Source organism: Spea bombifrons, chromosome 8, assembly GCF_027358695.1.
Source record: "Spea bombifrons isolate aSpeBom1 chromosome 8, aSpeBom1.2.pri, whole genome shotgun sequence".
Taxonomy (NCBI): domain Eukaryota; kingdom Metazoa; phylum Chordata; class Amphibia; order Anura; family Pelobatidae; genus Spea; species Spea bombifrons.
This window is the reverse complement of record NC_071094.1, coordinates 31,241,527-31,268,462: the sequence shown is the minus strand read 5'-3', so window position 1 is coordinate 31,268,462 and position 26,936 is coordinate 31,241,527. Positions and strand designations below refer to the sequence as shown.

Here is a 26,936-nt window from a genome sequence, read left to right as displayed (position 1 = left end):
TGCAAACAAATTGAAATTTTAATACAAATACAATTTCATAAACACCAGTTCACAGCAGAATGTCAGCCTATAAAACATGGAACAGTTATTTAAAAATTATAAATCATGAAAACAATTGGTGGTATTTCACCCTAAAGGACACACGTTAATTGTTAAGCATTTGCCATGTCATTTTAGCATGTTTTGGTGCTATATCCAAACTGTATGATCAAAAAAACATAATTGCAAACTAGATGGACATAATTTGGTGTTATTTACCAGAGCAGAGGTTGGAAGGAATTTCACTGCCTAAAACGTTTAAAACTACGAAAGTTTACACTTGAAATTAATCTAAAATGAATGACACTTTTTGTCATAGCCATGCTTGTATGAAATGAAACAGATCTCATCAACATAAACATTCATCTCAAGATATTGACATGAGAGCATTTGGGCCGACTATGGCTGTTTAGTATCATATAGATGAAATATTGCATGCACAAAACCTTGAAATCCAGCTTTAAAAGCGCCTGTTTTTGTTAGAAATAATATTTACAGTGTCATTTTATTGTGCTGACAAACGGGTGACGTTGATGAGAAGTCTTATACCAAACCCCTCATCCTCGATAACACCTTCATTTATTACTACACGGAGGCACTTAAATTCTAAATTAATAAAGTTTTAAAAGGAATCTTTAAATTCACTGCAATTTTCATCTACCTGATACCAACATTCAATTTTAGGCATAAAACAAATGCATTGGGATGGATTCACTCGAATTGGTTAAGAAGTGACTGTAGCAGAAACAAGTTTCTCCAGTTTTATGGGCTGCCGGCAAATATTCAAAACACACAAGAAGACATTCATTCCGATATCTGTCTTTCACCCCCAGTACATCTTAATAAACATTAGTTATGAAGACTTCATGACAGCTCGATTTAGGTATGCATCGCCCTGGAGTCACTGGGGGGGGGGGGATACACAAAGCAAGCTACTGGAGATGAATTTACAAAACTACAACTGTCCTTTATCTGCTTCATCGTCACTGCTGCCAATGTTGCTATCTGTAGACTGAGAATCGCCTTCAGCATGATCCACTTTCTCAATATCATCGTCATGAGAGTCATTGTCCTTGTTTTTTGAAGATGAGCTTTTATTATCCTGCTTCTCAACTGTCTGTCCATTATCACAGGGGACTGAGCTACCATGGCTGGCACCTTCTGTTGTGTTCTGTTCATTAGTTTGCAGGAAATTGTCCCATCCTTTGAGCCGCTCTTCTCTTTCTCGAGAGGTTTCTTCAATCTGTGATCGGAAAGAGTGGTTACATCCGTTAAATACTGCAGATACTGAAAATACCATGGGACAAAAAATGGACCTGGAATCTGTTCACACCCTTTAAGATTTGTTTTCTTTTTTTATTACATTATTTCATATATCCTCTGTATGGATAAACTGACCGTGGCAGATTAACACATACGTACTATGCACACGCACACAGTTTTCAGTGTTAAGAGGGGAAGTACCATCATTAAGGTCTTATGAAAAACAGCTTTTACAAATGTGTTGGTTTGTTTGGGAATAAGGATGAAGCTATTAAGCTCACCTGGATACTGCCAGTGGTATTAACACATCTGCTCAAATATAAGTGCTCTGAAAAATGCCCCTAGTCTTATATTCGAGGTCATCTTACAATCCGACCCCAAATAGGAGGTCTGACTACAAGACTAAGATCCAGATCCCCTCCAGGGTCATATGTGGCGAACCCCTCCCTGGCAGACGGTAGACATCTGCAGGATGCGTGCAGACATCCTCCGCTGCTGCTCGGCTCATGATCTTCCAGTGCTCCATCATAGAAGCCCCGGCGGAAGTGCTGGGCAGCAGCAGAGGTTGTCTATGCGGATCGTGCAGACATCCACCGGCTGCCACCACTAGACACCAGGGAGTCTGAAGCACGGAGGGCAGGTTTTCCTATAGGGTAGTCTTATATTCAAGACTTTTTCTTAAATTAATATTCACTTTGGGGTCTTCTTATAATCGAGCAAAAACGGTATAGCATTTGTTTCATATACTCTATTTATCATTGTCATATATAAAACAGGTACATAACCACTGACGACAAAGATTTGTTCATACTCAAAAAGTCTTCAAAAAAATTATTTTGAAAGTTTGCATGGTATGAGTTAATTGTGCGATTGCCATTGAAATCAGTGTAGTGATAATATGTCATGTTTTTTGGCACAACTGGCACATCCTGAATAAAAGTTGTCTGCATGCTATGATGCAATACTATACCTGGTAATCCGTCACTCCATCCCACGATTCCACCACAAGCTGGCGACCACCAAACCACCTCCCGTTAAGAGCAAGAATACAAGCATCACTTTCTTCTGCTTCTTTAAAAGACACAGAAGCCACACCATCTGGATGTCGCTAGAATAGTAAATATCATTTTGATGTAAACGTGTTATTGCAACCTTATAATCTACACTTTGAGCTCATCTGAGTGCAAAACCAGGATTCAACCTATTAAAAGTAGCATCATGTCTTGTAGTTTAGTTACGTGCTAGAAAGCCTTATGCGACAAACCATTTCCCTGAAATATGAGAACATGAAGCATTTAACTAGTCATGAATTATACCACTCACGTCGAATATAAGGACCTTCTTCACTTGACCAAACTTTTCACACTCCGTTCGTAGATCTTCTCGAATCTCATTCAGTACCAAAGGATCTTCCTATCAGCACAAAACGCGAGGTGATTTTAATACAATATAAAAACAGGAATATCAAATAAAAAATGTCATTTGATAACACTGAAGATGCCCGCTCTTGTGCGTTTAGTTTATGAGATGAGGTTCAAGGTGATAGAACCAGGATGTAAGAGGGATGGTCTAGCCAAGGTGATTCAATGGTAATAAAGGTCAATGGGACAGATGCAAAGACTTCTGGAATGTAGGTTGTGGGGTATTAAAATCTAGATTGTAAAGCGAGAATGGGAAGAATAAAAAAAGTTAGAGTACAGTGGAGTATTATGAGATAAGATCCGTGCTACAGTATCTCCTGTTAGAAGCAAAGTTGAATTTTAGTTTTGTAGGTACAGGGAGCACCCATTACGATGTAAGCGACGACGAGCAGTGGGCAAAGCACAAGACTCTAGCACAGGTATCCAGAATTGACTGGAAAGGATATAACATAACAATTAGATATAAAGAAACAACTGGTGAGGAGGGCCCTGCTCAAACGAACATACACGATAGAAATATTATATATATATATATATATATATATATATATATATATATATATATATATATATATATATATATATATATATATATATATATAGTAAATAACAGATGGAATAAGTATCTTGTGATAATACCTTTTTTATTGGACTAACAGAATTTTAGAATGACAAGCTTTCGGGAGCTCTTCTCCCTTTCTCAAGTAGATATGCTTTAGACTTGAGAAAGGGAGAAGAGCTCCCGAAAGCTTGTCATTCTAAAATTCTGTTAGTCCAATAAAAAAGGTATTATCACAAGATACTTATTCCATCTGTTATTTGATATTGACACCACTGGACTAATACGGCTACAACCTCTACTCTACTATATATATATATTTATACATATATAAAAAGGAAAATAGCATATAGTATTAACGTCCAGTGTACACAATTAAGACAGAAGTAACAGCCTCTGGCTTATTATACGTTCATTTTTATTCAACGAAAGAGCGTAAAGAAAGAAAAAAAAAAAATACGGATGGTGCCCATTCCTGTCTAAATAGTCCTAAATCCAAGTGAGCTAATCCTAGGGTTTTTTTGTGCCAATTCGCAGCACCTGTGGTACCCACAAAAATTAGGAGTACAAATAACATGGGAAGTGACTATTGAGTGTCTGAGGTTCCTTTACAGGAGGTCAATGTTATACAGTTTCCGTGATCTGAAATTACCAGCAGCTCCAGACATAGCTGTGGAGGTTAAGCAAGCCGCCCTACCCACATTCTTTAAGCCCGTAAAAATAGAGAGAAATCTGGTTTGACTGGTACTTGCACATCCAGAAATTCCATTTAACTGTCGACAAACCATGCTGTTTTTTTTGTTTTCTTTTAATGGCGCCCCAATTAATATAAATATGAACAGTAAATTTAGGATAAGTTGTTACGTTACTTATGTAACACTCCAACAGTTACAGTTTATATTTGGTATAAGTGTTAGAGACTCTAGTCAACATATGCACTTTAATGCATATAATATTTGAAAGGTCCCTTTAAATCAGGACTGGACAAAAACCATTGTGGGCTACCATTTCCTGCAGGTGCAACGCAATGCAACCCCACAGGAAGTATTCACAATGGCAGAAGATAAGCAGTACCTGTCAGAGGCAGCGTGTATATGTATAGTGCCAGAGCCTGTCTACTGTATTGTAGTGCCAAACTTAGTTTGTGTGTGTATGTATAGTGGCAGCATGTTTTTTGGTGCTTTTTTAAAGAAAAAAACTTTCTTTAAAAAAGCACCAAACTTTTAGGGTGCGGCCTATATACGGGGGCGGCCTATATCTGAGCCAATACGGTATATATGTTAGCCAGTACGTGTGTATGAGTGTTGATGGATAGTGTGTGCATGTGTATAAGCGGTGTTAGCATGTACGGTCTACAGAATGGTATTGGCATGAGAGTAAAAATAAAGCAGTGGGTGCTTCCAGTGAAAAGTATACATTTTGTGTGTGTGTGTGGGGGGGGTTGTTTAAATCTTGCAGAAGAATGGCAGCCAAACAGAGGTAAAAATGGACAGACCATCGAAGAGGAAGGCAGCACTAGACTTTGCCTCACAGTACTTTAAACTGTTCAGTATCCTATGGATGTACCTGTATATGCTAAAAAGGCATTTGAAAAGCCCTTTAGGACACACAGGTACATCTTCCTGCTGCTGCACAGGGGGTCAGGCTGACCGATTGTTTCTAACAGCGTGAGCACTGGAAAGCTGTTACACAAGGCACACCCGATTGCATGATCGGGCATTCTCTTGTGGAAAACATCGCTGCTAACATCAACCGGAGGGACAGCAGAGAAGAGGATGTCCCCTGCGACCCTGCTGGGATATCTGATTGCTCAACCTTCTTGCCAATGTTGTGCATTGCAGTCCCCAATGCAAGTCTATGGAGACTTGCGTGATCAGTGCAGGGGGACTGAAGTGAAAGAGCGAGAAATATTGTTTCTCCTTATACCCAGAACTGAAGAGAAGACAAACGTTGTTTAACTTTTAAAATATAAAAAAAGATAATTAACAGTCATTGTGGTGTCCCTGGCATAAAAAAATTACTGTGCCTAGAGGGATCTCTATCCATACTGCACCAATTACAGTGCAAAAATATATATATAAAAAAAAACAGCTCTGACATCCCATTGCCCTAGCACTACATATAAAAAATATAACCCGCACCGCTGTTTTCTACACCCAAACCTATTAAGCCATAACTATTAAAATTAGTAACCTTTACAAACTACACGTGCGTGTTCTAAATAACAGAACACGCAATAGAAAGATATCAACCATAGGTCAAACAATTTAAAGGAGGCAGACCACAAACAAATTGAGTTATGCGTTTGCTGCACCTATATACCTTTGCTATAATGCACAATCTGATTGCACAACATCCAATGCATATGTATTGATTTATATAGATCATATTCTGCAGCATTGTACAACAGACAGGATAAAACAAATAGTGCATCACAAAAACTGGACTTAAACAAAAATCGAGGAGGCTTTAAAACAAACTAATGATCAGTGTTCCTTAATCTCTGAACTATAGTACACTAAATGGTATAAAAACAGATATTGCCAAACTAGCCTAATAGAAACAGTCTATATATTTAACTTGAAAATAGAAACAGGCTCCAGGCACTCAAGGGTTCCATCAGCCAGATTTATTGAAGGAGAAGGACAACAACGTTTCGACCTCACGATGATAAAGACCTCATTGTGAGGTCGAAAACGTTGTTGTCCTTCTCCTTCAATAAATCTGCCTGATGGAACCCTTGAGTGCCTGGAGCCCGTTTCTATTTTGATTTACTGGGGAGCTGGCCCTTCCTGGCACAGCTAAGCACCTGAGTTCCTGTGGGGAGTGTGTGCAGATTCCTGATTCTGATGACTTCCTATACATTTAACTTGGACCAATACAGCTATATCTTTGTGTATAACACTTTTTTCCCACAAAACCAATAATAACCATTAAACGTCCATCTCCCAAAGGGAGAGAGAAGTTATGCCTCACCTCAAAATCTTTTGGGTGAAACATATTCCTAATGATAATAACACGCTCAAAGCGTTTTCTCAATTCACCAGCCTTCTTTTCTGGTCTCCAGTCCAAGAGTCTGAAAAGAAAAAGTAGAGAAGACTGCATTGTTATTAAGTGCATAAACCTATTAGAAAATAATAAAAATATATATGTCTCCTGCCTTAAAGGGGTAAGGATTCTAAATAGATCTAATGAAAAACAACCATTACAGAGGTCATAATATTCGTGTAACCCCTTGCAATATCAGAACTTTATGTGCAAAGTGCTTGGAAGGACAGCATAGTCACTATGCACAACTTACCGAGAACTTGGAGCAGAGAATCTTTAGTTACTGGAGTTAGAAAAGCAACCTGCCAGTAGCCTAGAGGCAGAATGAACTGTCCACCGCTGGAGGACCAGGACTGGTTGGGGACATCATTGTCCTCCTTCTAACCCACCAAAAATGAAAGAAGCTTGAGTACTGTTCATAGGGAGCCCTGCGGTGGAGGTCTATAACAGCACATATAGCTTCAATGCTGAGCACCAGGATATGATGTCATACGCCAACCCTCAGCATCTGATCAAGTGTGAGGTTGCAGCCCACCAAAGGATAAGCAGCGGGTTAATGCAGGTAAGGAGAAAAACAAAAAAAACAGGAGAAAATGTGTTTTGAAAGTGTCTGTACGAAGGCACGAGGGCACGCGTAAGCTAGGATATTTGCACGTAAGGGCACGTGTAAGCTAGGATATTTGCACGTAAGGGCACGTGTAAACATGTGTGTATCTATTCCTATTTCAGGACTTTTAAAAGAAACAGGTTACCTGATTTTAACACATTTTGTAACAGTGGAACTATTTAGAAGTATTTTAAATTATACAAAAAGTGTTAGTTTCCTGCATTGTAACTTTAAAATTGTCTGCCATGAGCCATGTCCTTAACAATCCTTGGGGGTTATGCTAGAATTTCTATACTAAACAGCGACATTAATCCAACCAACATTTTTTTTTATCTTACCTTTCATAAGATAGACCAATGTTACTTACTTTTGCTGTTGAGATAGCTTTTTCCTGTAGTCTTTGGATTTTTTCTTCTTTTTGGAGGCATCATACTGCCCCTTGAGTTGAAATTTCGCACTTTCAACATGAAGTTTGTATCCCCTTATCTCGTAATCATCAAGAAGTTTCAATGCAAGATCCACAGATTCCCTCTACAAAGACATTAGCAAAGAATGGGGTCTATCAATTCAGTGGAGATACTACAGACAGTTTTTATCCGTTTTATGTGATTAAATGTTCAGGAAAAATAATATCACAGATCCGCTAAGGTTTATATGCTTACTAGACAGTGCAGTAAACACTTTTGTTGAACATGTCAACTGTGTATTCTCAATGCAAGGGGAATCTAACGTCTGGATGCGAGGTCCACTGCAGGTTTTCTATTCCATTTTGTAAAAAGGGATTTAAGTACGACTAAACCTACATTGAGCGTAATATAACCAACAACATACAGCTGGTTTTCTTTTGATCATGATGAGCTATAGAGCAGAATACAGATTTGAAATATATTATATATATATATATATATTTTTTTTTTTTAAATAACAGATCTGAATTTGTACAATGTTGTAATGAGAACATACTCTTAAAGCCACAGATATAGTTCTGCTGACATTTAAAAAAATACATGTATTTTTGTCGTTAATTGTATTAATCTGGATATTACTACGTAAACAGAATATACTAGAAGGGATGGAAAAATATCACGAAAACATGACAGTTTAAATTTTGCAAATACAAGATCATCCTATACAAACCTTGAGATAACAGCACAAGCCATCCCCCTTCAAGTTTCCTTCCCCATCTTTGTACAGCTTTATTTTATACTCTTCTGACACAGGATCTCGCATAATAATTCCATACTTGGACATGATCTGGACAAATTCATCATTGGTTATATCAAGCGGAAGTCCTGTAAAATACAAAGAAAATATATATTTTTTTTAAATGCAGTTCATAAATGTATAGGATTTAAGTGTAAACTAATATCGTAACTTACCAGTCACGTAGACATTTGTATTTCTCTCTTGGTCTACGTTAAACCACCCTAAAAAGAGGACCAATATTTTCAATCAAGGAAATGCACAATTAAGACACATTAAGTCCTGGTTTTATACACACTTCTATATAATAAGACAGACTTAGGTAACCAGTTGATTAACGCAGTCATTGCATTAATTAGTCATTTTAGATATGGGACAGACCAGGCAAGCCTCATAATGTGACATGGGGTCTGTCAATGGACCAAATTATAGGGGGCGAAAATAAGCAAGAAGGGTGAGGTAAGCATTATAAGACCCTGAGGTTATCAGATAAGGACATTTTTTTTTCTTTTCCCCAAATTCTGGCTTTATTTGATCCAAATTCCAAAGTAGGGCTAGGAAAGCCATTAAAAAAACATTTATTCTTCTGTGTAAACACCCATTAATAACACGTCATTAAGTATATAAACCAAAGGCACCAACAAGGCGAGTACGGCATTTTGCAAATTAAAACCGAGACTGTAAACCTGATTGCTGTGTTAAGAAGCAAGAATTTCCAAATGAATAATTACAGCAGATACCCAATGCCCAGCCCTCTGACGACAAAATAATACCTTTCCAACACTGATCTACACAAATACGTCTGGAATGTTTTATTGGAAATATTTATTTTGTAATAACACCTTCCAAAAACTTTCAGTATTGAAGTCTTTCTGAATTAGCTTACACACCATGCAGAATTATCCTGATTCATGGATAATACCTGTAAGTGTTAACATACACAGACAGATGTATACTGTTGCTTAATGGTTTTTCCACCAATTAAAGCTGAGATGTCCCTTTAAATTTCCATGGTGTCCCTTTTGCAACTACATTGGGGGGATTCTGCCAAAAAAACCCCATATGCGTTTGCCCATTCCTCCGCCTCTACCACTTATATTCCATGCAAGAGATGTGTACTTACAGCCGGCCAGAATTAACACTGGATTGGCCAACGGTGAAGGCGAGGGTCTCTGTTCAGAACCACGTGCACACGCACAAAAGCCCTCCCATTGATTTCAACGGGAATGCTTCCCCTCCACTGAATAGCATCAAGCAGGCAATCAAAAGGCATGGACTGTCATAATACGGAGGAGTAGGGGAGATGCACAGCTGCAACTTTTTCCTCAAGCATTTTTTTTATTGTTTTCTATTTCAGAATGTATATTCTCTGAGTAATAAAATATGCATTCCTTCTTGTGAGGGACAGTAAACTCTCCCCTTAAGCAGGCAAGCAGCTCTCATACTAGCAACTCAACCTCTCCTTACGGCCAGTGCAGCGCCAATAACTCAAGTATACTCCATGTACTATTCCATGCCCTTAGCACATCCCTAGAAAACGAAATGGGCAACTAACCACACACATGTGCAAACCTAAATATCTATATATGCAACATACGGTCAACATGTTTGATTCAGCCCGACAACCCAATAAACATTCCTGTCATGTAATTTTGGAAGGTAAACCATAATACGTGTAGAGCGTAGAGTCTCCATAAACTTATGACTGATCCCGGCACACTTTATGCTTAGTTGGAGAGTGAAGGAGTGGCACCACCTGTTGGCCGATTCAGCGATAGGAAAACGGAATCCCTGTACCATCTACTTTGATAAAAGCGGTGATACAATCATTATATACAGAGCACCTTGCTTTAAATCAGCGTTTCCTTACCAGGGTCTGCTTTTCTTTTCTCACCCTTTGCCTTTTGTGATGACGAGTCAGAATGGCTTTTAGGATCGTTTGGGATTTCCTTAGGTTTTTCAGGATCTTTTGATTCCGGAGGTTTGGCAGATTCAGTGGAAGTTACGTTATCATTTTCTAGATTTAAGCCATAGTTTGCCTGGTACCTCACCAAAAGATCTTCTGTTATCTAAGAAAGAGGGGGAAAGAAATAAAAAGGTACTATGTATAATTTGAGTCAACGAGAAAAAAACCAAACATTGTGGTCCATGGAAGAAGAAACAAAAATGCAGAGTAGGAATATTTCTGTTTGGATTAGTTGTTGGATAAAGTACAGGCACAGCATACAAACGGAATTACAAAATAACTGTATATAGATGTGATGTCCCAAAAATGCTATAAATTCCCTAAGATGTGTGCAGGCAGTGCGTAACGCTTGCTCAGGTTTTTATTGGGGATCAGACAAATTGCTGCCGCTTCTTTATCATTTGATCACTTTTGTGTCCATGACTGCGATTCAAATTCAAACGTTAAAGGACTAGATAAAGAAAGACAGCAATCAAATTCTAGTTTTGCATTTTTTAAACGTCCTGGTTCTTTTCTGCATGTACCCTGCATATGTCTTAAGTAAACAGCACACTGCTGTGATATCTTATTCAAAGCAAATGATTCCTGTTGGTTTATGAGTCTATGCCGGGGAAATAACTGCGTTGCAAATGATTTTATGCTCTTCGGCGGTGCCATTTGTGATACTGCATAGAATACGCCCGGGGCCACAAGAAGCCACAGGTTATTTGAATGTGGCCAGAATTTATGATATATGTATATACTCATATCTTCTCATTGTTATACTTGGATGATGGAACATATGTACCGAACCCCAAAACACCTAATAAAAGATAGATTCAATTAAGCCAGGCCTGATGGATCGAAAACAGAACAAAATAGGGATCTATTAAATGCTAAAATAAAAACAGTGGGAGAAGAGACGCTGCACGTCTTACACCATTATATACAATTCCCTGCCCACTCCACGAGAATTATTGACCCGGATTTCCACGGCTGTATTTGCACAGAACCCGCACTGTGAGTGATGGGAGTTGGTTGCACATTCATCCGACTTGGACGTGACAGGAAGCGCCAGAAACACATACTGCCTCTCACCTTAGGGAACCATGCCTTCTTTTCCTGGTCCCACTCATACTCAGTGCCATCCGTGGGGTCCTTGTAAGTGATGGGATCGTGCTCCCCCTCCCGACCCCGCGTCCCGTACAACTGATGGAGCCGCAACTGCTCGTAAAACTCATCGTTGCCATCCGCAGCTTTGCTCATGACGGGGGAAGCCCCGGCAGAAACTACGCTAAAACGAGCAGAGAAAAGCAAAGCAACTCAGATGCAAACAAGCACGCAGGCATCGAGCGTGAGGACGTCCAGACCCGGAAGTTGCGCATTACGTGCCAGGAAAAATCACTCTACGCATACGTTAGTTACGCCAACCCAGTGCGCATACTCACTGCGGTTTATTCTGAAAACCGCGCTGCTTTAGTTACGCCAACCCAATGCGCATGCTCACTGCGGTTTGTTCTGAAAACCGCGCTGCGTTTTGTCAGTTACATTTTGGCATGTAGTCTGCTGAAACATACCCAAATAAACCAACCAAGATTAAGCTGCTACAGTTGTTGTCAGGTGTTTTTGCTCCCTGCTCACACATCACTGTGCTGGTTTTTAATGCCATGCTGATTAAGTAAGTTCCATAGACTTTAAAGAATTGGAGTGCCTGGTCTAAGATGAAGACCATACCCGAGAACTCTCCGGGAGCGCCGGGTCGACACCTGAAAATTGGGGGTCGCAAGAGCTTGGTCCTAACACACCCCACCCACGTCACCTTTAAATGGCAATACCGCAACATAGACGGGAGCACCCATGTTGGTGGAAGTCATGGCTGCTCCTGCAAGGGTAGACCATGGTCATACCTGGGAACTTCTCGCCTCCGGCTACCCTTGTGGGACGCGGAGGAGCTCTCACCCAGCAATCTCCGGGTCAAACCCAGAGAGTTCCCAGGTATGACCACGGATAGCCGGGGCCAACAAGTTCCCAGTCATGATTAAGACAGTATAATAAAAGGAGTCAAGGTAATAGGATACCAGTACTGAAACACAAATGATTAATGTAAAACTGCGTAAAAAGAATATTTTTGAAAATATATTTTAATACTACTTATAAAAGAAAAATTATATACACCCCAACGCTCAGCAAGGCTTGGGATAGGAAATAGGGCATACTATTAGCAAAACTAGCGAGCCATGCTCAAACTTTTAATACAACCAAAAGTTGATTGTTGTTTTGAAGGACATGGTTCAAGATGTGTCTTGGGATCGCCTTTATGAAAACTTTAAGTGTGTTCATTTATAAGTACATGTCTTTTAACGTTTAGCATGAACTACAATGATTAATCTCCCATTGCAATACATCTGGGAGGCTTAGGGTTAGGCAAGGCAAAATCCAGCTCTTAAAAGTATCTATTCGCCATGAAGAATGCCTTACCCCCCTTTATTTTTTTACCTCTCATTTTATATGTAAAAAAGGAATAGCGGGTACTCCCTGCTAAAAGACAATCCTATGACAATTCCCACCTCTCACGTAGAGAGTGCTGGAATAAGCCCTTAACGACCGAGTTGTTTTTTTCTTTCGTGACCTAGGCTGTTTTAACGTTTTGGGGGAGCTTGATGTTTAGCAGTAATTTTCTTCTCTCTCATTTACTGTACCCATACAAGTTATATATTGGGTTTTTTTTTCTTCAAAACAAGAAGGGCTCTTATTTACTGTAAAAAAATAAAATGTTGACAAATTTCACTTTGTTAAAGGAAGAACTACAAAACATATAGGTGTAATTCATCAAGACAAATGTATATATATCTGGTAGGCAAAATTGGACCCTTAAGTTTGATGGGGCTTATTCAAGCCCATAGATCGCACAAAGGGATGAGCGGGAGGGGTTATTCGTTTGCCGGGTAGATTTCACTCTCCACCGTTAGATTTTTTTATATGCAACCTTCATAAACTCAGAAAAAAAGAGAAACAAGGGAAATCTTCCCGAATTCTTGAGTCACAGATCCGGAGGCGAGGGTGATATGAAAAATGCAATACTTTAATATATAAAAAATAATCGGAGTAGCGGCAGTACTCAAAATCACGGCGTCCCGCGTTCATCCACTGCTGCACAGCCGAACGGATATCCCCAAATAGCAATCACGTCCTCTGTCACCACATACGACGCGTTTCGTGCAATACTTCCTCAGGTACGTAAGAAAGTCTCTTTCTGTGCTCCTTTATATCCATCTTCAGGTAATGAAATCAGTGGTAAATTCTCCACATAAGGTCAATTGTCCAAAATTAGGTTCCTCGTTATGATCAAAGTATATGCATAAGGTTAATTAAACAAGATCACAGTATCAAATCATGTTAGAATAATCCTTCAGTATGTTTAAGGCGATCCTTAATTATATTTTAAATTTTAAAATATAGGTATCTATGATTAATAATGTAAAAAATAAGTTAATTGATATAAATTGTAGTAAATATTGAATTTATAAAATGACAGCTGTGTAATAAACAGTATACACTGCAATACACTGTTTACAGTACATTTACCTTTTGATGTGGGCTTCAAGAGACTAAATTTGTATTTAAATAAAAGTTTCCTGTGCTTTCTGTGAGTATGTGAAATCAACTAGCCAAATGTTTGTTAGTTAAGTCAGATCACTTTAACTCCTTTTACACCTATAATGACAGTAATATACTGTATCTTTTTAATATAAATATGTGATCATGCTCCCTAAGGTGTCTAACATAGTCTGCACGCTACCTCCACTCAGGGTATTTCAAATGCTGGTATTTTAACTATTTAACTGGTATTTTAAGCATATTGCTTAACATTAGATCTCATTTTGTTCTTAAAGGTGCTAATTTGTGGCATTTTCACCATATGTGGATTAGTGTACCCTGGCAATCATTACATCTCCAGCAATTAGTTGAGTTTTGGAATTTATTGATCCTAGTTGGATATAAGTACCATCTATGTATGACCTTTAGATACATTTCTAAGATAGTAATGCCATGAATTGCTTTATCTGTGATATGGAATGCACTCTACCGATCTTTCTATGGAAAATATATACTCATCTCATTTTCCCATTTAAGAATCAAATTCAGCCTTGTAATCTTCCTTTTTTTGTTTCCAAACCTTAGTTTCTAGATATAATAATTCTAGATATTAATTTCTGTCCTGATGTTATTGCTCTTAACTCATTAAATGGAAAGCTTCCCTTATAGATCTTGTTTTCAACAAATGTCTAATCCATACTATATCGTTAGTATGGAAGTGTCTTAAGAGGCAAACAACTGATCCCAACGTTTGGTGAAGTTTGTTTTATTTTGACCCTAATGGTCACTATTATAAACAACTATAATACAATATTCATTTAGTCACAATGCCTTGGTGTTAGAGGAACTTGCTGCATGAGGTTGAACATGCTGGATGTAAAGCTGAAACAAAAAAATAAAGAAATGTTAAAGGTGAAATAAATGTTTGATTCTTTTGTTCACAATAATAAAACATATTTTCTACATTCAAACAAGAAATCTTGTTCTAAGTGGTAGAGCTTTCGGTGAGTGTTTATGTGTTTAACAGGGGGTCCCCCGCCAGTGCTGGAATTGGACATCTGAGGTATGGCCAACTATGGAGCATTAGCCAGATGGCTAGATGCAGGACTCACCATGTGCTGGCCCTGGGGAGTACGCATCGGTTATGCTACTGTGGATGGAACACGGCAGTAGCAACTTCTTATCGGTGTTTCATTCTTCTCTTCTTTTTCCTTTCATCCGCCAGCTCAGCTGTAACCTCCTTCAGGAGTTCTATGAAGAAGAAAGTGTTGAATTAATATTTGAAAATAAACATTGATTGCCAACAAACAATATGTATTTGTTTGAATGTGGTTAGCCACATTGCATGGCTATTATCAGTAGTTAAAAGCCAACAGATCTTACCATCTAGTTCTCCTCTTTCTAGATCCACCTCTAACAGTTCACCCAGTTCGTCTAGGGTTTCTTCGTGTTCTTTTTGCTTCTTTTTAATTTCTGCCAACTCTTTTGGTTGTCTTCTCAAGCAAGGAAGACACTGGCTGCAACATTAATAAACCATTAGTCTCACTCAACTCTACCCATGTTTATGCTTTGTCTATATTATGTTAATTTTACCTTACAACTTATGACTTTGACATTGGCTCGCGTCTTCTATTATTGTTTAAGCTGTACATTTTTGTGGTGCCCACAACCATACCAAAATGAGAGGTTTTCTCAGATAACTTTATACATACACACCCATATATAAAACAAAGTGAAACTTTGCCTTACCAGCATCTAAGGCAGCAACAAGCAAAAAGTGGTACACAGCAGAGCAAGAAAAGGGCTGCCATCACTATAGCTGTTATACGAAGTGATAATTGGACATCTGTAAAAAAACAAATGATGTATTTTGAAAGAATGTTATTCTATGTAAAGGCTCGTGTGCTACAATGATATAACATGGAAAGTATCCTTCTATGAGCAGGTTTTGGTAACCGAGGTAAATGACACACTAAAGTTTGTACGCATTTAATACATCTGAATGAGTGTATGATATTGATTGATCACCCATTTCTCTCCAGCATCACTGTCCATCTAGCTATAAAGCTATTTGTAGAGACAGTTAAGTTTGTTTCTACTCTTAATAAAATTCATTATGAAACTTTACTTATCTTAGGAGTAAGTTTATACAGGCTACATCCAAAGACAATTACTACAAATATATATATAATGACTAACAGTGCTATCTTTCTACTGTGTGTTTTCATTCTGTCTCGATCATCACAGATCAGATGGCAGCAGTGTCAATATGCACTGCGGAACCTCACTATTGGAACGGGATGTTATGATCTGATCCCTGTACTAACCATTCGTTTCTACAACTAAACTATAATCTAGGGGCAAGCCCTAAGGTTCTTTGGTACTTATAATGCAACCAATACAATTTAGATATAATACAATATATGGAGAGGCATATATTGCCAGAAACAATCTTTCCTATCATCAACTGTAGTGGTCTCTATTACATATGAACACTGAAAACGATTGCATGTATGCATGTTCTAAAATACGTACCATCTGTAACAGTTTTGTAACATGCCCCAGGTGATGGACAACAGCCAACGCTCAAACACGTCTCTTTATCTAGCAGGTGTCCGTTGGGGCAAAGGATGACATTCTGCCCTTTCAATCTGCAGGCTTATGAAAGGAGAATAAACATTGTATAGTTACATTGATATTGTTCAATAAATGTTATTATCTACAGATGTAAAGCAAACATAGCATCACATTGACTTAACCGTATAGAAAGATAAAGAACCTGTTGTAATATTTCCTGTAGAAAGTGTCCTGCATAATGCATAGTTGGATGTGACAAAATATGAATTACATAGGGTAATCCTAGCTCCTTCTCTATATGGAGCTCTGAGAAAGTAGGACCATTAATGATGGTCAAAAATACGACCAAAACGTTTGTTAGAGAGGTGACCTATCTAGTGAGATCTACCTCACAAGTTGTTCCTGGACATGAATCTGTTACAAGGTAATCTATTAAAATAAATGAAATAATATCCAATGCAATTTTAAAGAATAAATAACCCAATAGTTTATCTTTGCTATACTATAACTCAATTAAAATAAAGCATACTTTGAGGATTGAAGAATTGTTTCATATTTTCTAGAATCCCTTTATTGTCTGATGTGCTGTTTGTGTCCGGTGAAGTAGGGACAAGTTTGGTTGTGAAACCTAAAATGAGAAAGAGAACATCAGAACAGTAATTCAACACTGAAATCAAACATTGTTTCAGCTAACACAGACAAAAAATGCTCCGTGAAATAATCATGGATGTATACTCCTAAGTAACAAATTCACCATAATGAAGACTATACTGTAGGTAGTTCTAGGAAAAAAGAACCTTCTCTTGGCATGGAATAATTGGGTGCTGAATGTTCAGCTGTTACGTATGAATCACAGTGTTCTACAGTTCCTACCAACAGTTATATAAAAATATACAACACATCTGTGATTAGAAATGATGTCAATAAATTGTTACTCTGTATACTTATTTTCTTCATTCTTTTTACAGATGGCTTACCTTGACTGATGAGCACAACAAATATAAGAATTATTCCAGTTTTCATTTTTCGAAATATAAAATATTTCAAATATTCAACGAAAGAAGTCTTTCTGTTAAAAAAAAAAAAGAATGAATTTAAGGTTTAGTAATTTACAGGACCTAATCGTCTTAATGAGTATGAAGTGTTGTTCCTGAGCTCTTCTAGTTGAGCAAGTGATAAAGTGATCTGCACAACTGACATTGTTAATGAAGCAACTTTATAAGTTTGCCTCTCCTTGACTTAGATGTCAAGATAAAGTGTTGCCATCTTGGTACTTGAAAGGCAACAATCTTACATAAATTGTACCAGCTGAGTCTCCCCAGAGGTGTGTACACGGACTGCTAATAGACGCGTGACCACTTTCCCCCCATTATCTGGTCCTTGGTGCATTACTATTCTATTCTCATCCCCAATTACTACTTGCTCCTCTATTTGCACTCATCCCTTTTAATAAAATCCCATAGATCTTCTTTTCCCTTTTGACAGCTTAAATTGCTTATTGTTACAAATTAGAAACCCTGTGACCTTGATGTTTGCTGCCTTTGGCCATCAAACTCTGATTAACATAAATTGTATGTGTTCAAAAGGAGAAGTAACCATACAAACCTCTGCCCTCGAGTATCAGCAGTGAATGTTCCAATATCCCCTGTCTCTGTGTAAGTAACTGGCTGCCCATTGTGACATCATAGAATGACAGTGAGCAGCATTGTTACCTGGTTGTCGTGGAAACAAATGTTTACATTCTAAACAGCGATTTCTTATTTTCAAGTTGCAGTAATGTTACAGAGATTTGCTGTATGGAGGAATGAACAATATAGTTTGTGATTTTTACTGATAAAATCCCAAATGGAAGTGCATTTAAATTCACAACAAGATCCCAGTTTCATATTGCTTGGCCTAATGGCCTTGTTAATATTTTTGTTGAACAATGACAGCCAACTATTCAATTTCTTGCTAACACAAAATTAGGAAAATATATGTGACTACAATCCATTCAGTTAAGAAATAAAGAACATTAAAATAAACATTAAGCAATAAGTTAAAAATCATATTTGAAGTGGGTTAAAACAATACAGCATTCAAACCCATTTTGGTCAGGTGTCTGTGCATTGCTCCTCTGATGTTTGCCATTGGAGACACTTAACTTTTAATCCATTGGAATTCAATATTACATATAATACGTGTTTTTTGTATAAAACATTTCTCCCACCTTGTTGACATCCGTCCACGCCGCTGATGTACTTTTAAACGGGCATTCTAATTCCCCAAGCACCCTCAACAGAGGAACTTTATTATATCAAGAGATATTCAGATTTAAATGCCAAATCACAGTTTTTAGTTAAACGCGCAGAATACAGGAAATACAAGATCATCATCAATAACACAATGATGACATCACCAATGTAACTTGTGGGTTTGATGGGCATCCAAAGACATTTCTGTAAACAATGGCTGCTCCTATTTGGGTTTTATTGTAGTCGATAAACTGTGTTTGCAGTCTTCATATGTTCAGTGTCTATATGTGCCTGTTTAAATCCTAGGGTAATCGGAGAGATAATGCCAAGCAGGCTCAGACTGGCCATCTGGCACACAGGCCACTGGTCCACAACGCCCCATACTCACCCATACTCTGACTCAGTATGGATGGGGATATATATCTCTATGTCATTTTGCTACTTTCTTAGCTGGGTAACTACTCTGTATTTTGTTTACACAATGGTCGGTCCACTGCATATACTTTTCATGTATCTATAAATGTATGTACCGTGTTCTGAGTTGGTATTTTGTATATCACTGATCTACCAGTTGATTTATGACATATTCTTTATATAACTGTTATTGCATTAACCATGTATAAACAACATATATATATATATATATATATATATACAACATGCCAGTGTTTGGCACTACTGACACTTAGAACTCTATATCCACCAGGCTCAGCTAAGCTGGAACACATTATGCAAGCTTTAAAATACCAAGGTGGCAACCGTATCTCATCATGTGTAGGGGTGAAAAAAATGCCTTCAATATTAACCCCTTAATGACAAGACTGTGTTTTACTTGTCATACACTTTGGGCCAAAGGCTGTTTATCATTCATCATATTTACTAATGTAAAACTAGTTCTCTTTACATACAACATTTTATACTCGGACGACACACTCATTCATACTTCATTCATACTTTGGAGGGAATGATTGATTAATAATTCTAAATAATAAATGAATTAGTGTTAATGTGTGTAAAATCTTCTTATTGTCTGATGTTGTTCATCTATTGATTAGAACACTTAATAATCATTACCCACTAAAATAATGCACTACATAACACATTGTAGAATTATTAGAAGCATATTAAATAGTTATATACTAACATATTTTCTAAACTTCAACATATATACCAATTGCATAAAATTAATCTCTCAAACCCCTTAATCTGAGAGCAAAGTTAATCAACCTAATTATTCTTGGTCTGATGTTTAATATTAAAGGTATGAAACAAATGATAGTTTCTCGTTTAACCCACCTGGCGCCATAGTTTTTAACTGGACGATCCAAAAACGTCTCTCGCTGTAATATAATCTATCCCCCCACGTCGAGATTCAGGAATATGATCTATTGCTATAAAACGCAAAGATGACAGGGCATGTTGTTTTTCTAAAAAATGTTTAGCTACTGGTTTGTCTGATGCTCCATCTCTATACGCAACTCTGATGCTTGAGCGATGTGCCCTAATCCGTTCTCCTAATGTATTTTCTGTTTTACCAATGTATGACAATCCACATGGGCATTGTATTTTATATATTACGTGTGTTGTTTTACATGTAATCCTATGTCTAATATTAAATATCTTCCCTGTGTGTGGATGGGAGAACGTTTTACTCTTTATCATATGGCTGCATGTGACACAACCCAAGCATCTTACACTGCCATAATTCCTATATTGTTTGTTTTCCTTGCTATTGCTATCTACCGGATCAACTTTTACCAGTAGATCCCTTAAATTTTTATTACGTCTGTAGCTGATCACTGGTCTATGCCGAAACATAGTGGGGAGTGTGTTGTCTTTAGCTACCATATTCCACTTTCTATGTATACTATTGGTGAGCTCGTGACTATTTATGTTATATGTAGTCATACAGTATAATTTAGAATCCTCTGTTGTCGCCTTCTCTTTAGGGCCTAATCTAGCCATCCTCAATGCTTCTTGTAGCAGATCCTGTGTATATCCCCTTGCCAGAAATTTATGTTGCATACACTCTAATTGTTTCTCTGTATTAATAACATCTGAATTGTTTCGTAACACACGCAAAAATTGTGAATATGGTAATGACCTAATTAAATGTTTGGGGTGTGCACTTTTGGCGTGTAAGATCGTGTTACGATCCGTAGGTTTAGTGTATAGTGTGTAGATCAATTTATTGTTTGCAACATACATTTCTAGATCTAAGAATTGAATCCTTGATTTATTTATCTGAGAAGTGACTTTAATTGGTGTAGGTAGTTCATTAATATACTGCACGAATATTTTAGCTTCATCTTCTGTACCTTTCCATATAATGAGAATGTCATCAATATACCGAAAGTATTTGACGATATTCTCCTTATATATGTCCAACCAATAGAGTTTTTCAACCCCAAAAACATAGGCATTAGCATACATAGGAGCCATAGCATCCCATGGATGTGCCTGATAATCGCATAAACCAGATTCGAACCTAAAATAATTAAGTTGCAAGGTTAATGTTAATAATTCTAAAACAAATTCCAGCGTAGGTACTTTATAATATGGTGATTGCGACAGTAGATTTCGCATTGCTTCAACTCCTTCTTCATGGAGAATTATTGTATATAAGCTACTAATGTCCATAGATATTAGGATCATGTCTTCCAGATCTATATCCATTTTTTCCAAATGTTTAATCAAAGTATTGGTATCCTTCAAAATTGTAGGTATAGCTTCTACTGGTTCTTTAAATTGAAAGTCCAACCATTTCGCCACGGGTTCTAAAATCCCCCCAATAGCCGAAACTATTGGTCTCCCCGATGGTTGCTGTGCATTTTTATGAATCTTAGGTAGTGTATATAGCACTGGTATTCTCGGATGGGTAGTCAGCAAAAAATTATATTCTTCCATTGTAATGTATCTCTTATACAGTCCTTGTTTCAATGTTTCTTCTAATTTGTATCTTATGGTATTAGTAGGATCCTCATGAATTAGTTTATATGTTGTTTTATCTGATAGCTGAGATCTTATTTCTGTAGCATAATCTATATAATTTTGAATTACGATGCCTCCTCCTTTATCCGCAGGACGAATTACTATAGTAATATCTTTTCTCAAATTATCTAGTGCTGATCGTTCCTTTCTTGTTAAATTCTGTTGGAATGATTTTGTTGTGTGTATTTTTTCAATTACTTCCTCTTTCACTGTATTTAGGAACGTTTTGATTGTAGATTATATCGGAGGTGGATCAAATATACTCTTAGGTTTAAACCTTGTTCCTGTAGTTTCAGCTTGATGTTGATTACATTCTTTATTCGTATAAAAAAATTCTTTTAATCTCATAGCCCGGCCAAATTGGTATAATTCCACTTGAAGATCAAATGTATTCATATTCCAAGTCGGAACAAATGAAAGACCCTTAGCCAACAGGTTTTGTTCCTCCTTATCTAAGACACGACTAGAGAGATTATATATAGGCATTATCTCCTGCGTGGGGGGCATCCCTTGCCCCTGATGTTTAGATGACCTCTGACTTCTCCTCGTACGTCTTCTTTTCTTTGACTCCTGGTCTGTATACCTTCCAAAGTCCCTGTTGTCGATGTCTCTAAAAAATTATTTTTATATGGAGTAATTAACTCTGTTTCTGATGCCGATTCTGCCGATGTAATATCAATTGTGGATATTTTTGGTTTTATAATTCTCCTACGCGGTCTAAATGGTCTTCCTCTCTCTCCCGATAACCATTTATAGACTCTATGTTCTTGATAATCTGCCTTGACTTTTTCCATCTTTTGTCTCTTAAATTTAACTAATTCACTTTTATAGCATGCAGCTTCTTCTGTTATTTTTGCTGCGACCGCGCCCTGGAGTTCTGCCAGTCAGGGGGGCCCAAGGGGTGCCGAGCGGTTGCTGAAAACGACCGCTCGGCAACTCTTGGGCCCCCCTGACTGACAGAACAGAACACCTCACCCGAGACAAACACCTCACGCTCCCAACACAGCACTCTGGACAGTGCTGAGGCAGGCGGCTGCGGCAGCAGCAGCGACGGCGGCAGTAAGTGACCTACAAAGGGGGGGTAGGGAGGGAGTGGGTAGATCATGTGAAGGGGGGTAGGGAGTGGGTAGATCGTGAGAAGGGGGGTAGGGAGGGAGTGGGTAGATCGTGAGAAGGGGAGGTAGGGAGGGAGTTGGGTAGATCGTGAGAAGGGGGTAGGGAGGGAGTGGGTAGATCGTGAGAAGGGGGGTAGGGAGGGAGTGGGTAGATCGTGAGAAGGGGGGTAGGGAGGGAGTGGGTAGATCGTGAGAAGGGGGGTAGGGAGGGAGTGGGTAGATCGTGAGAAGGGGGTAGGGAGTGGGTAGATCGTGAGAAGGGGGGTAGGGAGGGAGTGGGTAGATTGTGAGAAGGGGGGGTAGGGAGGGAGCTGGTAGACCGTGAGAAGGGGGGATAGGGAGGGAGTGGATAGATCGTGAGAAGGGGGGTAGGGAGGGAGTGGTTAGATTGTGAGAAGGGTGGGTAGGGAGGGAGAGGGTAGATCGTGAGAAGGGGGGGTAGGGAGGGAGAAGGTAGATCGTGAGAAAGGGATAGATGGGTTGGGGGCCCTTAAAAGATTCTCGCACCGGGGCCCTGAGGTTTCTAGTTACACCCCTGCCCTCTGACGATGTTAATATTGTTGTCTGTTGTATCTCACGCTCAGATATTTGTTGTTTTATAATCATTAAATCCCATTTTACATCCTTGATAATAATCAACATTAAATCCATATATATATGATAATTTACTTTATATTATGAAATTGGAATTTCATTCCAACTGGGACATAGATCTTTTTCCCAGTATCTGGCTCTGCATAATTTGAATGCCATTACATTATGGACTATTCAATATCTCCGGCATATTTTACCTTTAGGAAGATCTATATGAAATAAAAATGTTTGGGTGGTAGTAATTGTGGTTGTATTCTGCATGTTGCTTAACATTAGATCTCATTTTGTTCTTAAAGGTGCTAATTTGTGGTAATTTCACCATATGTGGGTTAGTGTACCCGGGCAATCATTACATCTCCAGCAATTTGTTGTGTTTTGGAATTTATTGATCCTAGTTGGATATAAGTACCATCTATGTATGACCTTTAGATATGTTTCTAAGATAGTAATGCCATGAATTGCTTTATCTGTCATATGGAAAATATATACTCATCTCATGTTCCCATTTAAGAATCAAATTCAGCTTTGTAATCTTCCTTTTTTGTTTCCAAACCTTAGTGATTCTAGATATTATTTTCTGTCCTGGTGTTATTGCTCTTAACTCATTAAATGGAATCGCTTCCCTTATAGATCTTGTTTTCAACAAATGTCTAATCCATACTATATCGTTAGTATGGAAGTGTCTTAAGAGGCAAACAACCGATACCAACGTTTGGTGAAGTTTGTTTTATTTTGACCCTAATGGTCACTGTTATAAACAACTATAATACAATATTCATTTAGTCACAATGCCTTGGTGTTAGAGGAACTTGCTGCGTGAGGTTGAACATGCTGGATGTAAAGCTGAAACAAAAAATAAAGAAATATTAAAGGTGAAATAAATGTTTGATTCTTTTGTTCACAATAATAAAACATATTTTCTACATTCAAACAAGAAAACTTGTTCTAAGTGGTAGAGCTTTCGGTGAGTGTTTATGGAACTGTGTTTAACAGGGGGCCAGTGCTGGAGTTGGATATCTGAGGTATGGCCAACTATAGAGCATTAGCCAGATGGCTAGATGCAGGACTCACCATGTGCTGGCCCTGGGGAGTACGCATCGGTTATGCTACTGTGGATGGAACACGGCAGTAGCAACTTCTTATCGGTGTTTCATTCTTCTCTTCTTTTTCTTTTCACTCGCCAGCTCAGCTGTAACCTCCTTCAGGAGTTCTATGAAGAAGAAAGTGTTGAATTAATATTTGAAAATAAACATTGATTGCCAACAAACAATATGTATTTGTTTGAATGTGGTTAGCCACATTGCATGGCTATTATCAGTAGTTAAAAGCCAACAGATCTTACCATCTAGTTCTCCTCTTTCGAGATCCACCTCTAACAGTTCACCCAGTTCGTCTAGGGTTTCTTCGTGTTCTTTTTGCTTCTTTTTAATTTCTGCCAACTCTTTTGGTTGTCTTCTCAAGCAAGGAAGACACTGGCTGCAACATTAATAAACCATTAGTCTCACTCAACTCTACCCATGTTTATGCTTTGTCTATATTATGTTAATTTTACCTTACAACTTATGACTTTGACATTGGCTCGCGTCTTCTATTATTATTTAAGCTGTACATTTTTGTGGTGCCCACAACCATACCAAAATGAGAGGTTTTCTCAGGTAACTTTATACATACACACCCATATATAAAACAAAGTGAAACTTTGCCTTACCAGCATCTAAGGCAGCAACAAGCAAAAAGTGGTACACAGCAGAGCAAGAAAAGGGCTGCCATCACTATAGCTGTTATACGAAGTGATAATTGGACATCTGTAAAAAAACAAATGATGTATTTTGAAAGAATGTTATTCTATGTAAAGGCTCGTGTGCTACAACGATATAACATGGAAAGTAACCTTCTATGAGCAGGTTTTAGTAACCGAGGTAAATGACACACTAAAGTTTGCACACATTTAATACATCTGAATGAGTGTATGATATTGATTGATCACCCATTTCTCTCCAGCATCACTGTCCATCTAGCTATAAAGCTATTTGTAGAGACAGTTAAGTTTGTTTCTACTCTCAATAAAATTCATTATGAAACTTTACTTATATTAGGAGTAAGGTTATACAGGCTACATCCAAAGACAATTGCTACAAATATATATATAATGACTTACAGTGCTATCTTTCTACTGTGTGTTGTCATTCTGTCTCGATCATCACAGATCAGATGGCAGCAGTGTCAATATGCACTGCGGAACCTCACTATTGGAACGGGATGTTATGATCTGATCCCTGTACTAACCATTCGTTTCTACAACTAAACTATAATCTAGGGGCAAGCCCTAATGTTCTTTGGTACTTATAATGCAACCAATACAATTTAGATATAATACAATATATGGAGAGGCATATATTGCCAGAAAACAATCTTTCCTATCATCAACTGTAGTGGTCTCTATTACATATGAACCCTCAAAACGATTGCATGTATGCATGTTCTAAAATACGTACCATCTGTAACAGTTTTGTAACATGCCCCAGGTGATGGACAACAGCCAACGCTCAAACACGTCTCTTTATCTAGCAGGTGTCCGTTGGGGCAAAGGATGACATTCTGCCCTTTCAATCTGCAGGCTTATGAAAGGAGAATAAACATTGTATAGTTACATTGCTATTGTTCAATAAATGTTATTATCTACAGATGTAAAGCAAACATAGCATCACATTGACTTAACCGTATAGAAAGATAAAGAACCTGTTGTAATATTTCCTGTAGAAAGTGTCCTGCATAATGCATAATTGGATGTGACAAAATATGAATTACATAGGGTAATCCTAGCGCCTTCTCTATATGGAGCTCTGAGAAAGTAGGACCATTAATGATGGTCAAAAATACGACCAAAACGCAAGAACAAAACATTTTCTTTCGTTACAGAGGTGACCTATCTAGTGAGATCTACCTCATTGTTAACAGCAACAAGTTGTTCCTGGACATGAATCTGTTACAAGGTAATCTATTAAAATAAATGAAATAATATCCAATGCAATTTTAAAGAATAAATAACCCAATGGTTTATCTTTTCTATACTATAACTCAATTAAAATAAAGCATACTTTGAGGATTGAAGAATTTTTTCATATTTTCTAGAATCCCTTTATTGTCTGATGTGCTGTTTGTGTCCGGTGTAGTAGGGACAAGTTTGGTTGTGAAACCTAAAATGAGAAAGAGAACATCAGAACAGTAATTCAACACTGAAACCAAACATTGTTTCAGCTAACACAGACAAAAAATGCTCCGTGAAATAATCATGCATGTATACTCCTAAGTAACAAATTCACCATAATGAAGACTATACTGTAGGTAGTTCTAGGAAAAAAGAACCTTCTCTTGGCGTGGAATAATTGGGTGCTGAATGGTCAGCTGTTACGCATGAATCACAGTGTTCTACAGTTCCTACGAGCAGTTATATGAAAATAAACAACACATCTGTGATTAGAAATGATGTCAATAAATTGTTCTTACAGATGGCTTACCTTGACTGATGAGCACAACAAATATAAGAATTATTCCAGTTTTCATTTTTCGAAATATAAAATATTTCAAATATTCAACGAAAGAAGTCTTTCTGTTAAAAAAAAAAAGAATGAATTTAAGGTTTAGTAATTTACAGGACTTAATCGTCTTAATGAGTATGAAGTGTTGTTCCTGAGCTCTTCTAGTTGAGCAAGTGATAAAGTGATCTGCACAACTGACATTGT

At 37.8% G+C, this 26,936-nt stretch overlaps 1 protein-coding gene and 2 long non-coding RNA genes across 3 annotated transcripts; all 3 read right to left on the bottom strand.

Moving 5' to 3' along the window:
- On the bottom strand, nucleotides 1-11,461 carry HTATSF1 (HIV-1 Tat specific factor 1). The gene is made up of 9 exons (XM_053472902.1): nucleotides 11,184-11,461; nucleotides 10,011-10,209; nucleotides 8,317-8,364; nucleotides 8,075-8,229; nucleotides 7,305-7,468; nucleotides 6,259-6,358; nucleotides 2,626-2,715; nucleotides 2,273-2,410; nucleotides 1-1,282 (listed from the first exon to the last, which is right to left on the bottom strand). The coding sequence occupies exons 1-9, from the start codon at nucleotides 11,349-11,351 to the stop codon at nucleotides 995-997; spliced, it is 1,350 nt and encodes a 449-aa protein (XP_053328877.1). The 5' UTR covers nucleotides 11,352-11,461; the 3' UTR covers nucleotides 1-994.
- A 2,971-nt stretch (nucleotides 11,462-14,432) lies between these two features.
- LOC128502936 (uncharacterized) lies at nucleotides 14,433-14,891 on the bottom strand. Its single transcript, XR_008355184.1, has 2 exons — nucleotides 14,795-14,891; nucleotides 14,433-14,564 (listed from the first exon to the last, which is right to left on the bottom strand). It is a non-coding gene; the product is annotated as an uncharacterized LOC128502936 (long non-coding RNA).
- Nucleotides 14,892-14,901: 10 nt separating this feature from the next.
- Nucleotides 14,902-15,502, bottom strand: LOC128502938 (uncharacterized). The gene is made up of 3 exons (XR_008355186.1): nucleotides 15,432-15,502; nucleotides 15,066-15,199; nucleotides 14,902-14,933 (listed from the first exon to the last, which is right to left on the bottom strand). It is a non-coding gene; the product is annotated as an uncharacterized LOC128502938 (long non-coding RNA).
- Between the last annotated feature and the right edge of the window lie 11,434 nt (nucleotides 15,503-26,936).